Source organism: Spermophilus citellus, assembly GCF_964194105.1.
Source record: "Spermophilus citellus genome assembly, chromosome: X".
Taxonomy (NCBI): Eukaryota; Metazoa; Chordata; class Mammalia; order Rodentia; family Sciuridae; genus Spermophilus; species Spermophilus citellus.
The window spans coordinates 43,818,825-43,835,427 of record NC_138190.1 but is presented as its reverse complement, the minus strand read 5'-3'; the positions used below and the strand labels follow the sequence as shown (position 1 = coordinate 43,835,427).

At 37.3% G+C, this 16,603-nt stretch overlaps 1 protein-coding gene across 1 annotated transcript; it reads left to right on the top strand.

Annotated features, from left to right (window-relative positions):
• Positions 1–15,477: 15,477 nt before the first annotated feature.
• On the top strand, positions 15,478–16,344 carry LOC308639808 (centromere protein V-like protein 3; the record flags this gene model as incomplete). Its single annotated transcript, XM_081278146.1, has 1 exon — positions 15,478–16,344. One exon carries the CDS (start codon positions 15,478–15,480, stop codon positions 16,342–16,344), a length of 867 nt encoding a protein of 288 aa, XP_081134272.1.
• Positions 16,345–16,603: the final 259 nt, after the last annotated feature.

Below are 16,603 nucleotides of genomic sequence, written 5' to 3'. Positions count from 1 at the left end.
CCCATGATTGAACCCAGGGGCACTTAACCTCTAACCCATATCACCAACCCTTTTTAAGTATATTTTTAAAATTTTGAGACAGGGTCTCACTGAGTTGCTTAGGGCCCCTCTGATTTGCTGAGGCTGGTCTCCAACCTGCGATTTTCTTGCCTCATCCTCCCAAGCCACTGGGATTACAGGGATGCAGCACTATGCCCAGCTAACCCTGCACTTTAAAAAAATTAATTAATTAGTTCTAATCAGTTATACATGACAGTTGAAAGCTCTTTGATTCATTGTACACAAATGGAGCAGAATTTTTCACTTCTCTGGTTGTGTATGAAGTAGAATCACACCATTCGTGCAACTGTACATGTACTTATGGTAATGATGTCCATCTCATTCCACGGTCTTTCCCACACCTTTGCCCCTCTCCCCTCTTTGTCCCATCCAAAGTTCCTCCAGTTATCCCATGCACATCCCCCCATATGGATTAATATCCACTTATCAGAGAAAAGATTTGGCCTCTTTATTGAGATTGGCTTATTTTGTTTAGCATGATATTCTCCAACTCCATCCATTTACCTGCAAATGGCATTTTATTCTCTTTTAATGCTAAATAATACTTCATTGTGTATATGTACCACGGTTCCTTTATCTATTCATCTATTGAAGGGCATAGAAGTTGCTTCTACAGTTTAGCAATTGTGAATTGTGCTGCTATAATCATTGAAGTGGCTGTGTCACTGTAGTATGCTGTTTTTAAATTCTCTGGGTATAGACTGAGGAGTGTGATAGCTAGGTCAAATCGTGGTTTCATTCCAAGTTTTCTAAGGAATCTCCATATCGCTTTCCAGATTTGTTGTACCAATTAACCCTGCACTTTTAATAGAACTTTTCCCTATGCATATATTAACCTGTATATTGGTCATTTGGAGAATATTGGCTCCTTGAGTTATGCAAATACTCCAAACTTTGAAACATTTAATAATACAATAAAAGAGCATCCATTACAAAGGAAAAATACACATGATAATCTCAAAAAGCATTTCACAAAATTCAAAATTCAAAATTCTTTTATAATAACACCAAAGAATAGAAAGAAACCACATCAACATATGTGATAATTTCAACATATATGATAATTCCATAGATCACATACTCAATGGTGAAAGACCAAAAACTTTCCATCTAGATCAGAAGACAAAGATGCCACATCTATCAATTCTGTTAAACATAGTATTGAAACTTGTAGCTGGAGCAATTAAACAAGAACAGGGAATAAAAGACATTAAAATTGGAAAAGAAGTAAAATTATGTCTGCTCACAGATGATTTTACATACAGAATATATAGAATTTAGAGAGAAAAGGAATAAAAAGGGTGATATTTTAAAAATAGAAGGGACATCAGTAGAGGTAGGGGACTGTTGGGAGAGAGGAAGAGAGGGAAAGGGGAAGGAATGGGGATTAAAATGGAGCAAACTATCTTATATTCATTTAGGAATATGTCAGAATGAACCCCATTATTATGCATAATTATAATCTAATAACACATTTAAAATCACTTTATATGTAGAAAATCCTAAACATTCCAAAAAACACCATTAGAACTATTCAACAAATTCAATAAAATTTCAAAATACAAAATCAGCACTCAAAAATCAGTTGTATTTCTTTTACACAAAGAATTATCTGGAAAGGAAATTAAGAATATAATTCCATATTTAAAACATCAAAAGAAATAAAATACTTAGAAATACTTCTTAACCAAGACAGTGAAATACTTGTACACTGAAACCAGAAAGTATTGCTGAAAGAAATTAAAGAAGGCAAACAAATGGAAAGGCATTCTAGATTCATGGATTGGAAGATAAATGTTATTAGAATGCGAATACTATCTAAAGCAACCTACAGATTCAATGCAATCCCTATAGAAACCTCAAAGATATTTTTACTGAAATAGAAAAATCCATGCTAAAATTTATATGGAATGGCAATAAACCCTCAATTATCTTGATGAAAGAGAACAAAGTTGGAGGTCTCATATTTCCTAATTTCAAAACTTATTATAAAGTTACAATAAAAATATTGTGGTAGTGACATAAAAGCAGACATAAAGACAAATGGAATTGAGCAGAATCCAGAAATAAAATGTCATCAATGATTTTTTAACAAGGTGCCCCGCACCTTTTCAGTGGAAGAAAGGAGAGTCTTTTCAAAAACTAGTGCTAAGTAAACTGGATATCCTGATGTAAAAGAATGATATTGAATATTTACCTTATACCATATGCAAAAGTTAACTCAAAATGGATCAAAGATCTAAATTTTAGTGCTCAAACTATAAAACTCTTAGAAGAATACACAGGGGGAAAGCTCCATGGCATTAGATTTGGTAATGATTTCTTGGATATAACACCTAAACACAGATAACAAAAGAAAAAAATAGATGTACTGGACTTCATCTGAATTATTAACTTTTGTGCATCAAAGATACCTTCCAGAAAATGAAAACAAAACCCACAGAATGGGAGAGAATTTTTGTAAATCATGTATCTTATAAATGATTGCTCTCCAAAAGATATTAAGAATTCCTTTAACTTAACATAAAAAAATAAAACAATCCAACTTAAAAAAAGAACAAAGGACTTAAATGGACATTTTTCCAAAGAAGATATATCAATGACAAAATAGCAAATGAAAAGATAATAAACATCACTAGTCATTAGGGAAGTGCAACTCAAAAGCACACACAATGAGATATCACCTCATACCATTAGAATGGTCATTATTTACATGAAAAATATCAGGGTGTAGGAATATGAATTGTTGGTGAGGATGTGGATATATGGGAATAGTGTCTCATTGTTGTTGGGAAGTTAAAATGGTGCAACCACTGTAGAAAATACTATGGCAGTTTCTCAACAATTTAAGCATGTCATTACCATAATATCTAGAAATTCTGTCTCTGTGTATATACCCAAAAGTACTGAAAGCACAGACTTGAACAAATTTTTGTACAACAGTGTTCACATCAGCATTTTTCACAATAGCCATAGGTGGCAAGAATCCTAAGGTCCATGAATGGATGAACAAAAAAATAAATGGCCATTAATGTTTTAATGTTTTCATAAAATTATTTTGACCAGATAGATCCCTTCATTTTTATCCACATATGAGATTCTTAGAATGAAAACCAAATCATGTCCCTCCATCATTAAAATCCCTCCAATGAGCCGGGTGTGGTGGCACATGCCTGTAATCCCAGCAGCTCAGGAGGCTGAGACAGGAGGATGGAGAGTTCAAAACCAGCCTCTGCAATGGTGAAGTGCTAAGCAACTCAGTGAGACCCTATCTCTAAATAAAATACAAAATAGAGTTGGGGATGTGGCTCAGTGGCTGAGTGCCCCTGGGTTTAATCCCTTATACAAAAAAAAAAAATAGTCCCTCCAATGATTCCCCAATGCACTGAAAATAAAATTCAGATGCCTTCAAACTACTACATAAACTGGTCACTCAATAACTTCTCAACTTTCTCCTACAGCTCTTCCCCTCATCCAACATTTTATCTGTCAGGCATCCTGAAATTCTTTTAGTCCCTAAAATACACCAATCAAATCACTTCAGGGCTATTGTATATGCTGAAACACAGATATTTAAAATTTTCATATTGCCAAATCCCTCTTATTCAGTGTCATTATTGGACAGGTCTTTTCAGAACATCCTAGCTCAAGCAGCCACTTCCATGACTTCTCATATTCTATCCCATTACCTGACTTTGCTTTCTGCATAACATGTGTCGAAACACACACACACACACACACACACACACACACACACACACAGTGTTTCTCTTTCTTCCCCTCAGAATATAAACTATATGAGCACAGAGAATGTCTTTCTTATTTTTTGCTGTATCTCAAGTGCATAGAACAATACCTAATACATAACTGACAGTTGAGAGATATTGTTGAAAGAAAAGCACAAATGTCTATTGTAAATGTGTATATATTTTTGTCAAATGCATGTAATCTCTGAGATAGGTGACATTTCCACCCATTATACAAACGAGAAAATTGATTCAAAGAGGTTGAGTGAGTTGCCCATGGTCAGAATGAAGAGAAACAAAGAATACTGTACTACATTGCTTATTGTAAAGAGGATAATGTATACTTGTAATCACACCAGGCATATTGGAAAGGAACAGATATATTAGAAGCTCATACATGGGATGTCTTGTTCAACATTATAGTTGTCCCTTCTAGGCCTGCATGCTAAGTGGAATACACTAACAGCGTTTCCCAGAAAGAGGGGAGGTCTGCTTGAGAAGTTTCACCTCTGGATTCTCTAGAAGTGAAGACCCCTGTATTCCAATTTTAATTCTCATATTTTCCTTAGGAAGGAACACATGGGGAACCAAACAGACCTGCCACAGCTCAGTAGAATCTTTAATACTGTCCTTTGCATAAACCATTATTGATATGGAGAGAAACAACCAGGGACCCTGGGGGTGGAGGGCTAGGTAGGAAGGATGAGAAAGATTACTGCTACTTTTATCATTTTCTGCTTTGTCGATTCATCTTAAGCATGAATCCATTTTCTTTCTTAGGTGGTTGATATTAAGTGTTTATAAAAAATGAGCTGTAAATTATTCCTGTTAGCCTTAACAGTTTGTTTTGTAGAAGCTGGTTAACAGCAATGAAATTTCGCCCTCCAGTGGGCTTTTTAAGAACAGACATAGCCCTGAGTAGTTTTGTTTTTGCCATGCTGGGTATAGAATCCAGAACCTTGTGCAGGCTAAGCAAGGGCTCTACCACTGACCTATATCCAGCTGTTAGTTTTGTTTTAATTTACACATAAAATTATTATATATATATTTATTCTGTACAACATGTTTTGAAGTATATACGCATTGTGAAATGCTTAAATATAGCTAATAACTCATATATTATAAACACGTATAGTTGTCATTTTTGTGGTGGTAAGAAAACAACATCCACTTTCTTGGCATTGTTCAAGGACAATCATCACAGGGCAAGATGGCACACACCTGTAATTCCAGTAACTTGAAAGGCTGAGGCAGGAGAATTGCAAGTTTAAGGCCAGCCTTAGGAGACCTTGTCTCAAAAATAAAAAAAGGACTGGGGTGTAGCACAGTGGTAGCATGCCCCTGGGCTATATCCCCAGTATCACGCAAAAAAAGAATAGAACACGTCATCGTGTTGTTTTGAAACTTTTGTGCACAAAGAGAAACAGCAGGAGGCAGAGAGAGCCTGGGGCATTCAAGCTTGGAGCCTGGGACAGACTTCCTCACTGGTCCAGTAGCAGACTCTAGAAGATAACTTATTTATCTGGCTCATCCCCACTTCAAAACTATGAGGGCCCCATCTACTTAGTGTAAGTTAAATAACAAATACATAAGGTCAGGCTACTTGAGTTCAAATTCTAGCCCTACCTCTTGCTGCAGTGGGACCTTTAGCCTGTGACCTGAGATACCTCTGCAAGTGCTTCTGTTTCATCTACTGTGAAATTAGGAAAATCATGTCAGCTATTGTATGCCACAGGATAGCTCAGAATGTTGCTGTGAAGACTGAGTTAGTTAATTCATTTTAGACACTTTGTGCCCAGTACATTATAAGCCCTCAAAAATGATGATGTTACTATTAACATTATGTGTAATTGGTTTGGAATGAATTGACTTGAAGTCTTTGTTAAAGTTTCAGATACCTTTTTTTTCCATGACACCACACCTCAAATTGGAAGTAACAGTTCAGCATGAAAACCATTTGGAACTGGATGGGAGAGAGGTTAACCACTGGGTACTAAGGTACAGTTAGACAGGAATAAGAAGTTCTGGTTTGTTATTGTACAGTAGGGTAACTACAGTTAAGAATAATGTATTGTGTCTTTCAAAAAGCTAGAAGAAAGGATTTTGAAAGTTTTCACCATAAATAAATGATATTTGAGAAGACAGATGTGTTCAACTTGATTTAAACATTATACAATTTTATTTGCATTGAAAGATCACGTTACCCCATTTATATATATATATAATGTATCAATTTAAAAATGAATTTAATTTAAATTTAAAAAGTATGTGAAACTAAGTGTGCATGCTGATGTGTGTACATGGGCATGTGTGTGCACATATATGTTCCAGTCTGTGATGTATTATATGACACAATTTTCCTAACTTTTTATGTTGAGGCAATTTTAAAGTTATAGAAATATTACAAGAACAGTCCAAGGAATTCCCACAGACCTTATACCCTTCATGTAAATCCTTCAGTTGTTAACATTTCAGTACATTTGGTTTATCATATTCCCTTTGTCTTGCTCTCTCTTTATCTACACATACACATACATACACACACACATACACACACACTCGTATAAACATAAGCAGACCTGTAATTATTTTTTTTCTGAACCAGTTCTGTATAAGTTGCAGAATTCATGTCTTTTTACTCCTAAATCCTTCATTATCATTCCTAAAACTAAGTAAAATTAGGGTCTATGGTTATGGCTCAGTGGTAGAGTGCTTGCATAGCACATGTGAGGCACTGGGTTTGATCCTCAGCACCACATAAAATAAATAAATAAAATAAAGGTCTTATGTTCATCTACAACTAAATTTTTTTAAAAGTAAAATACCTGAACAGACACTTCTCAGAAGAGGATATACAATCAATCAACAAATATGTGAAAAAAAAATGTTCATCATCTCTAGCAATTAGAGAAATGCAAATCAAAACTACTCTAAGATATTATCTCACTCTAGTCAGAATGGCAGCTATTATGAATACAATAAGTGTTGCCAAGGTTGTGGGGGAAAAGACACACTCATACATTGCTGGTGGGACTGCAAATTGGTGCAGCCAATATGGAAAGCAGTATGGAGATTCCTTGGAAATCTGGGAATGGCACCACCATTTGACCCAGCTATCCCTCTCCTCAGTCTATAATCAAAGGACTTAAGAACAGCATACTACAGAGACACAGCCACCTCAATGTTTATAGCAGCATAATTCACAATAGCTAAACTGTGGAGCCAACCTAGATGCCCTTCAATAGTTGAATGGATAAAAAAAGTGGCATACATATGCAATGGAATTTTACTCAGCAATAAAAGAGAACAAAATCATGGCATTTGAAGGTAAATGGATGACGTTAGAGAAGATAATGCTGAGTGAAGTTACCCAATACCAAAAACAAAACAAAACAAAACAAATGGCAAATATTTTCTCTGATATAAGGAGGCTGACTCATAGTGGGGTGGGAGGGGGAGCATGGGAGGAATTGATGAATTCTAGATAGGGCAGCGGGTGGGAGGGGAAGGGAGGGGGCAGGGGATTAGCAAGGATGGTGGAATGTGATAGACATCATTATCCAAAGTACATGTATGAAGACAAATGTTGGTGTCAACATACTTTATATACAACCAGAGATATGAAAAATTGTGCTGTATATGTATAATAAGAGTTGTAATGCGTTCCGCTGTCATTTATTTAAAAAAAGTAAAATTATCAAAATAAGGAAATTTGCCTTGATGAAAAGATCATCTATTTTACAGACTTTTAAAACAACTTCTCCAGTTTTCTCAATAATAATTTTTATAAATTTTTGTTAGTTGTAGATACCTTTATTTTATTTATTTATTAATTTTTTACGTGGTGCTGAGGATTGAACTCAGGGCCTCACATGTGCTATGCAAGTGCTCTCCTACTGAGCTACACCCCTAGCCTCCAATACTACCTTTTATAACATTTTTAGCAATGAAATCTATTACAGCATCATGCATTGTATTTAACTGTCATGCCACTTTAGATTGTTTAGCTCTGGGAACAGTTTCTTAAGGATTCTTTGTTTTCCATGTCATTTTTCAAAAGTTCTGGGATAATTATAGATGGTCTCACATTTTGGGTTCATTTGATTATTTTTTTCATGATTCAGTTGATGTTAGACATACTCAGCAGAAGCACCATAAAATATCACATCTTTATCATTATAATATAAAACAGGCACATAATATGTTTTGTCCCTGTATTGTTTTGCAACCTGAATCATTTTGTTGAAATGGTTTCCACCGGGGTTCTTCAACACAAGTTTACTCTTTTTCATTTATGATTATTAAATATTCTGTGTGAGGAAATATTTTGAGAATGTACAAATATCCCAATGGCATAAACTTCCATACACTCATTTTAGTGTTTATTAATGATTCATTTCTTAGATAATGCTGCATAATAGTTGCAAAATGATGCTTTTCTAACTGCATCATTTATTCTTCATTCATTAAATAGCATACTACTACAAGGAAGAGTCTTTCCTTTTCCTTATTTATTTACAGTACAGATTCATGAATTCTTATTTTATTAAATTCATTATAACACATTATTAACATTATTTATTCTGATGCTCAAGTTGTCCAAGTTTAAGCCATGTGAGCCCCCATTCAATCTGGTCCTTGTGTCTTTTTGACAAATCCACATGATTTTTTGAGATCTTCCTTACTTTCCACTTTCCTTATGTTCCACACAATCTTATACTTCCAAACTCCATCCCTGGAATCAACAACTCCTTTGTTCCTTTTATTAGGTAATGGTATTTAGAAACAATTATCTGGATACCAGATGTTCTCATTGCAGCCAAGATAGACATATTTTTATTATATTCTATATTTCTTTCCTTACAGTGCCCAGGAGCTACAAGTGTTTTCATAAAAATATACTTGCTCCAGTATAATACTTAAATAACTATTAGAAACTTGGTTTCCAATTTAGGTTGAGAGAGTAGAACAGACCCTACACAATTGAATTAAAAATATTTTTAGGGCTGAGGATGTATCTCCATGGTAAGAGCATATGCCCAGTATGTATGAGGCCTTGAGTTTGATTCCCACATGATCAAAATAAAATAAAATACATAATAAACTGAACAAAAAAAATTTAAAAAACTTTCTGTATGACTTTCCACCAATTACTTGTATTTAAGGAGCATTTTCCTTTTGGGAGTGAGGGGTTTGTTTTGCCTAAAAAGCAAGTTTTCATAACTTTCCTTGGCCAGAGACAGAAATGTATCCAAGACAGAAAAGAACAAAGATATTGAGATTGTAGTATGTAAAAAATCAGTTGTTTTAGTATGGTTCTGGGACAAAGGCAAAGGCTCACTTTCCCCTGCTCTTTCCCACCAAATACAGGTAAATATTCTGAAAATGCTTTAACAGATACTAAAATATAGAAAGAAGAAGGTAAATTGAATAGGGATCTTAGGACTTCAAATATGACATCACATTGAGTTCCCTAGATTTTCTTTATATCACCCATCCTTCTAGGAGAAGTCTGAAACCAGGAAACCATCTATAGGATAGACCAAAGATAAAAAACAAACAAGTAATTAAGAGTGTGCCTGCTCTTTCTGAGTAAAGGTCTATGAAAGAGAAAAATTAGCAGTGTCTTAGCAAGAAGACCTATATACAATTGCATCCATTGGCTGATCTGCCTGCATTAACTGTAACAGCAAAGCTGAGGGAGAAGGAAGCCAATTCATTCTCTATAATCACATCAGTCAGCAAAAATGGTAGGATCTGACCTACCCACAGCAGTAACAATAAAATATGTAGGTTAACATACTCCCTGCCACATACCAGGAAGTCGCACGCAGATAAGCCCTTCCACCTCCAATGTTAATGTCAGCCAGCCCAGTTTCTCCCAGCCCTCTGCCCAAGTGCTACCCCCCCAGGCCAGTGTCCAGTCTCTCTCTCTCTCTCTCTCTCTCTCTCTCTCTCTCTCTCTCTCTCTCTCATACCAGGGATTGAACCCAGAGGTGTTTAACCACTGAGCAACATCCATAGCCCTTTTATTTTTTGAGACAGGATCTTACAAAGTTCTTTAGGTCCTTACTGCTAAGTTGCTAAGTCTGGCTTGGAACTTGTGATCCTCCTTGCCTCAGCCCTCTGAACCTCTGGGATTACAGACTTGCACCATTATTCCTGGCAGACCTGTGTCTCTTAATCAGACAGACACCTAGATTCAGTAGATTCACCATTGGGTGACCTACTAAATAGCAACCTAGATCTGGTACCTCTTGGCTCTACACCCAGTGGCAGAAGGTGAACTGAGCCACTGTCACTTGACCCTCCACCAGACTTGTGACTCTGGGTCCTCCACACATTGACAGAAGGCAGCCCAACACTGTCAGCACTAGTAGAGATTTAGTAGGAAGCACCTTCCTTTTGCAGGTGGTACCATCGGGACATCAAGCAGAGACAAAAAATAACAAAAAAGAATGAAGAAAACTTAAGGAACACATCAAACAGACCAATATATGCCTTGTGGGAGTTTCAGAAGGAAGCTGCCATAATAAAATGGTAAAATTAACATAATAAAAGCCATACATGGAAAGCCCACTGTTAACAACATACTCAATGGTAAAAAAAAAAAAAAAAAAAAAAAGCTTTTCTTCTTAGATCAGGAGCAAGACAAAGATGCCTACCATTTCCACTTCTATTCAATATAGTACTGGAAGTCCTAGTCAGAGCAATTAGCAGGAAAAAAAATTAAAGGGAACTCAATAAAAAATTAAGAAGTAAGACTATCCCTGTTTGCCGATGACATGATCTTATGTATAAAAAAATAAAAACTCCTTAAAAACTGTTAGAACTAACAAACAAGTGGAGGGAAGTTGAAGGATATAACATCAACATACAAAAAAACAGTGTTTTAAAATACACTAATAGTAAACTGTCTAAAAATAAAATTAGGAAAACAATGCCATTCACAAGAACATCAAAAAGAATAAAATATCTAGGAAGAAATTTACCTGAGAAAATGTAAGACTTACATACTAAAAACTACAAAATGTTGAAGAGAGAACCTAAACAAGAAAAGGTAACTGGAAGTGTTCCTGGATTGGAAGACTTAATGTTTTTTAAATATCCATACCACACAAAGCAATCTATAGACTCAGCATAATCCCTGTCAAAACTCCAATGATATTTTTTTTTCAGAAATAGAAAAAAAATCCTAAAATTCATATGGAACCACAGAAGACCAGAAATAGCCAAATCAATCTTGAGAAATACCAAAACTGGAGATATCAGACTTCCTGATCTCATAATATATTACCAATCAAAACAGTATACACTGGCATAACCACAAACATGTAGACCAATTGAACAGAATAGAGAGCCCAGAAAAATTCTATGCACATAGTCTCAACAGATTTTCAACAATGGTACTAAGAATACACAATGGTGAAAGAGTCCCTTCAATAAGTGGTGCTGGGGAAATTGGATATTCACATGTGGGATGAAATTGGATACTTACCTCACATCATACACAAAAGTCAACTCAAAATAGAGTAAAGCTAAAAAACTGCTGTACAGTGAAGGAAAGTTTTAACAGTGTGAAAAGGCAACTTAGGAATGACAGAAAATACTTAAAAATTAGTGATAATACCAAATTCTAGGGAGATTATGGAGACATTGAATCACTCATACAGTGCTGGTGGGAATGTAAAATTATATAGCCAATCTGGAAAATGGTTTGGCAGTTTCTTATAAAACTAAATATGCAACTACTATATGCTCTAGCAATTGAACTCTTTATCTTAGCAAAATGAAACAAAGGAACCTGTACACAAAGGTTCATAGTAGATTTGTCTGTCACAACTAAAAACTGGAAGCATACTAGACGTACTTTAACAGGTAAATGTTTAAACAAACTGTAGTACATTAACGCCATGAAATAATAATAATAAAGAATGAACTAGCAATACACTCAACAACTTGGATGATAACCAGAATATTATGCTGGATGAAAAATGCCAATCCCAGTTACCTTTTGTTTCATTTATAAAAAATTTCAAAATGATAAAATATGAGAAACAAGAACAGAACTAAATACACAAATGCACCTGTGTGTGCATGTGCGTGTACACACACACACACGCACACACACACACATGCACACTCACACATGCACACACACACACATGCACACACACACAGATGAGTACATGTAAAATTGAGGAAATTTGATTAAGGTTAGTGGATATTTTCAATAAAATATCCTAGTTGTCTACTATAATTTTGCAAAACATTACCATTGGGGGAAAGAGGGTAAAAGAACAGGGATTTCTGTGTATATTACAACTAATATATACCTATAGTTATTTCAAGAAAAATATAAGTAATTAAGAAAAATGTGTCATGAGGGTCGGGGTTGTGGCTCAGTGGTAGAGCGCTTGCCTAGCATGCATGAGGTACTGGGTTCTATCCTGGGCACCACATAAAAATAAAAACAAATAAAATAAATGTATTGTGTCCATCTACAACTAAAAATTTCATATATTTTTAAAAATTTTTTAGTTGTTGATGGATCTTTATTTTATTTATTTGTATGTGGTGCTGAGAATCAAACCCAGTGCATCACGCATGCTAGGCAAGTGTTCTACCACTCAGCCACAACCTCAGCCCCTAAATTTTTTTTTTTTTAAAATGTGTCATGATACGGCCAGGCATGGTTCCAAATACTGTGTTGTAGGAACCAGAGCTGTTTGAAGAAATGTGTTTCCAAGGCTGGGTTAGGAAAAGTACAAGGAGAGCGTGGAGCATCTAACTCTTCCAGAAAACAAGCAAGTCCTCAAAGATTAATGGGAGATATACAAAGGGACACAGGAACCAGCTCCCGTGGGCCAAAGCTGAAACAATTTTAAATTAAAAAAAATTAATTAAGTATAAATTATTGAATAAATAAAAATATATTAGTTCAAAAGTATATCCAGAAAAAGAGAATAATTTTTCATAACTGAAGATGTCTATTACTCCAACTCTTAACATTGCAAACCAATAAATAAAGGCAAGGGATTTAGCATATACACTGCCTTTTAAGGAAAAAAAAAACAGTTGTCCATCCACAGTTGACATAAAGTTCATCTGTTTGAATGAATGCCAGCTAATAAACGTAGAAAAAAATTAAGCAGTAGGAAATCATCATTTTGTAACCTAACAATGAAATAATTGGTTCAGTTGACTATTATCAACAGATTTTAAACCACTAGGAAAAAAAGATACCCAAACAGTGTCAAAATAAGACCCCTCAGATTGTTTTTTTATTTCAAAGGGAAAAGCCATATTTTCACAATGAAGAAATCTGGCAATTAGCACCTTAATGAAGAGGCAAATTTAGGATCATTACTCCTGGGATAGCCTGACATCATGAACTTCTGATGTGATGCAGTATATGGGAAGTATGGAACATCATCTGTGAATCATTTGTATTAGTTGAATCTAATCAAGCCTTTGCACTTAACTTTTTTTGTTGTACAGGAAATGTATGAGATAGAAGAACAATCTAATGGAAACACAAGGAAGCAATCAGAAAAATCAATCAAAATATTTTTAATTTGGTCTGTTAAAAAATCAAATGTCATGGAAAAATTTTGATGAGATTATTCTAGATTAAAGAGACTAAAAAGACAACATGAAATTTGATGTGTGAATTTTAATTAGATTCTGTGTTAGGGACAGAAATCTTTTTATAAAACACATTAAAAGGGGCTGGAGTTGTAGTTCAGTGGTTGAGCACTTGTCTCACAAGTGTGAGGCACTGGGTTCGATCCTCAGCACCACATTAAAAAATAAATAAATAAAATAAATATATCAGGTTCATCTACAACTAAAAAAAAATTTAAAAAACACATTAAGAAAACAATTTTTGGGGCTGGGATTGTGGCTCAGTGGTAGAATGCTTGCCTAGCATGCATGAGGTACTGGGTTCTATCCTGGGCACCACATAAAAATAAAAACAAATAAAATAAAGGTTTGTGTCCATCTACAACTAAAAAATATTTTAAAAAGGAAACTATTTGGAAAATGTAAATATATGCCAGAAATGATATGACATTAGGACATTATTATCGATTCATAGGTATGATAATAATCCTGTGGCTTTTCAAGAATTTATATCTTTATTCCTAAGATATGAGTACTAAAATATTGAAAGATGAAATGTCACTAATGCCTATATCTTAAATAAAATGTTTTTGGAGGACTGAGGTTGTGGCTTAATGGCAGAGCGCTTGCTTCGCACATGTGAGGCACTGGGTTCAATCTTCAGCACCAGATAAAAATAAATAAATAAAATAAGGGTATTGTGTCCATCTACAACTAAAGCCCATCTACAACTAAAAGAATATTTAAAAAATGTTTTTGGAAAAATACATGCATATGTGCAAATAGGACAGAAATGTTAAAAACTATTGAATCTAGGTTGGAGACAGTTTTGTGAATCTCTACTTGTATGTGTGGACATCACTACTTAACTCAGGAAACAAGTTTTTGGAAGAGTCCTCCTCACTGTTTTCCCAGTTCTGATTATATCTCAAGGAGTAAGATTCATGCTCATTTTTTGGAGTCTTTCCAGTGGCCATGGTGATCAATCACTGTCAGTTTCCAAAACAATGAAACAAACAGACAAATAAACAAAACAACCACATGAGAGATGATGTCTCCCTACCCCCATCTCTAGAGTCAGTCACTAACACAAAACCAAGCAACATAGTAACATCATTGGACAAATAAGAGCAATGAGGTATGCAATATCGATTTTTAAAACATGTTATTTTAAAACACACTAAATAAACAACAAAAAACAGTTTTTGATGAGGTTATTCTAGATTAAAGAAACTAAAAAGACAACATGAAATTTGATGTGTAAATTTTAATTAGATTCTGTGTTAGGGACAGAAAACTTTATAAAACACATTAAGAGGAGCTGGGGTTGTAGCTCAGTGGTTGAGCTACAAACAACAACCAAAAACCAGCTTCAGCTTCGTATTCAGGCATTCCAGAAAACTTAATGTATTCTGGGTACAAATAGACAAATAAACACATTGTTCCTTTTTTCTTTTTCAGGTGCTTGAGGTCCAACTCATGGTTTCATACATGCTAAACTGGCTCCCTACCACTGAGCAAGCACTCAACCACTCTACCAAAGTGACTGTTGGGGCTACATTGAGGTTATCATGGATGGAGTTTTTGGTTGGGTCCATTGATGTACTAGTAAAGATGACTACTATAGTCATTGAGCATAGTCATCTTTACTATCCCCCAACTTTGATACAACTACTCACACACTACACACTCTTGCTCATGAAAGCTTTTGTTTTTCTTCTGTGACTACTGCTTATTTTGAGCTACCAAATCTGCTGCTGAATACTAACTATAAGATCTGCAGCATCCCTAGTGTTTGAATATTTTAAGATTAGGTTGCTGAGTTAAATAAACAATAGAAAATAACATTTAGGAGAATGAGTAGCTGATAGGCTCAGCCAGAATTTCAGGCCAGCAAAGGAGGTTTTGATAGGGTCAAGGGAAGGGTCTCCTTGACATCACACTCAACAAGTGGCCAATCCTGCAGGTGCAGCCAATGAGGTTGCTCAGAGACTGCCTGGGAAATGAGGGGCTGTGGGCGCCCACTCAGAAGACTGCAGGCGCCATGGGCAGAGCAAGGCAAAGAGCCAGCGCTCAGCGGCGGAAGCAAAAGCGGCCCGGGGATCCTCCAGCCACCTGCGCAGCTGTCGCGGTCATGGGCGCGAGCCGCGCGCGGTGCCCACCTGTCCAAGTCGGGGTCGGGAGCCAGGCGGCAGGCAGCGAGCGGGCGGCGGCCAAGCGGCGGCGCGGAAAGGCGCGGCGCAAGCGCTGGTGGCGGCGGGTCCAGGAGACCTGCGCCAAGAATCTGCTGCTCCTGCCGCAGCTGCGGAACCAGCAGGCGCTCATGCCCACCTCAGCGGCACCGGCCACGTCCCCGGGTGAGCTGGACCTGGGCGCGCAGCGCGAGCGCTGGGAGACGTTCCGCAAGCTGCGGGGCCTGAGCTGCGAGGGTGCCGCCAAGTTCCTGCTGGACACCTTCGAGTTCCCGGGCCTGGTGTACCACACCGGGGGCTGCCACTGCGGCGCTGTCCGCTTTGCGGCCTGGGCCCCTGAGGATCTGCACGTGGTGGAGTGCAGCTGCAGGCTGTGCAAGAAGAAGCAGCACCGCCACTTCCTCGTTCCAGCCGAGCGCTTCACGCTGCTGCAGGGCGCCGAGAGCATGGTCACCTACCCGTCCAACACGCACCCGGCGCTGCACAGCTTCTGCAGCAGGTGCGGGGTGCAGAGCTTCCACTCCGCGGAGTCCGACCCGCGTGTGTACGGCGTCGCCCCGCACTGCCTGGACGCGGGCACTGTGCGCAGCATGGTCATCGAGGAGGTCGATGGTGAAGCTTGGGAACAGGAGGCCACCGAGGAGGACGACGATGACTACGCCATGCAGAACGCGTCCATAGAGGCGACCCCTGCCTGTCCTGGCCAAGAAGAGCTGTGAATGAGGTCGCCGACATGTTGAACCCAGTGTGTGGGGGCCCCTACAGCCAGCCCCTGCAGCACTTCTCTCCTGTCAGCCAGGTCTGTTTCCGGACCGGTCAGCCTGTGGTGTCAGTGTAAGCTACCTGTTCCTGTTTCCCCTTCCTCTCCATTTCTGTTTAAGGGACTTGCTCCGAATCCAGAACTTGAGCACACACACATTCGTCTGTGTACAGTGATCACTGTGACATCCAACAAGCAAGTAGTGTCTCCACGTTTTC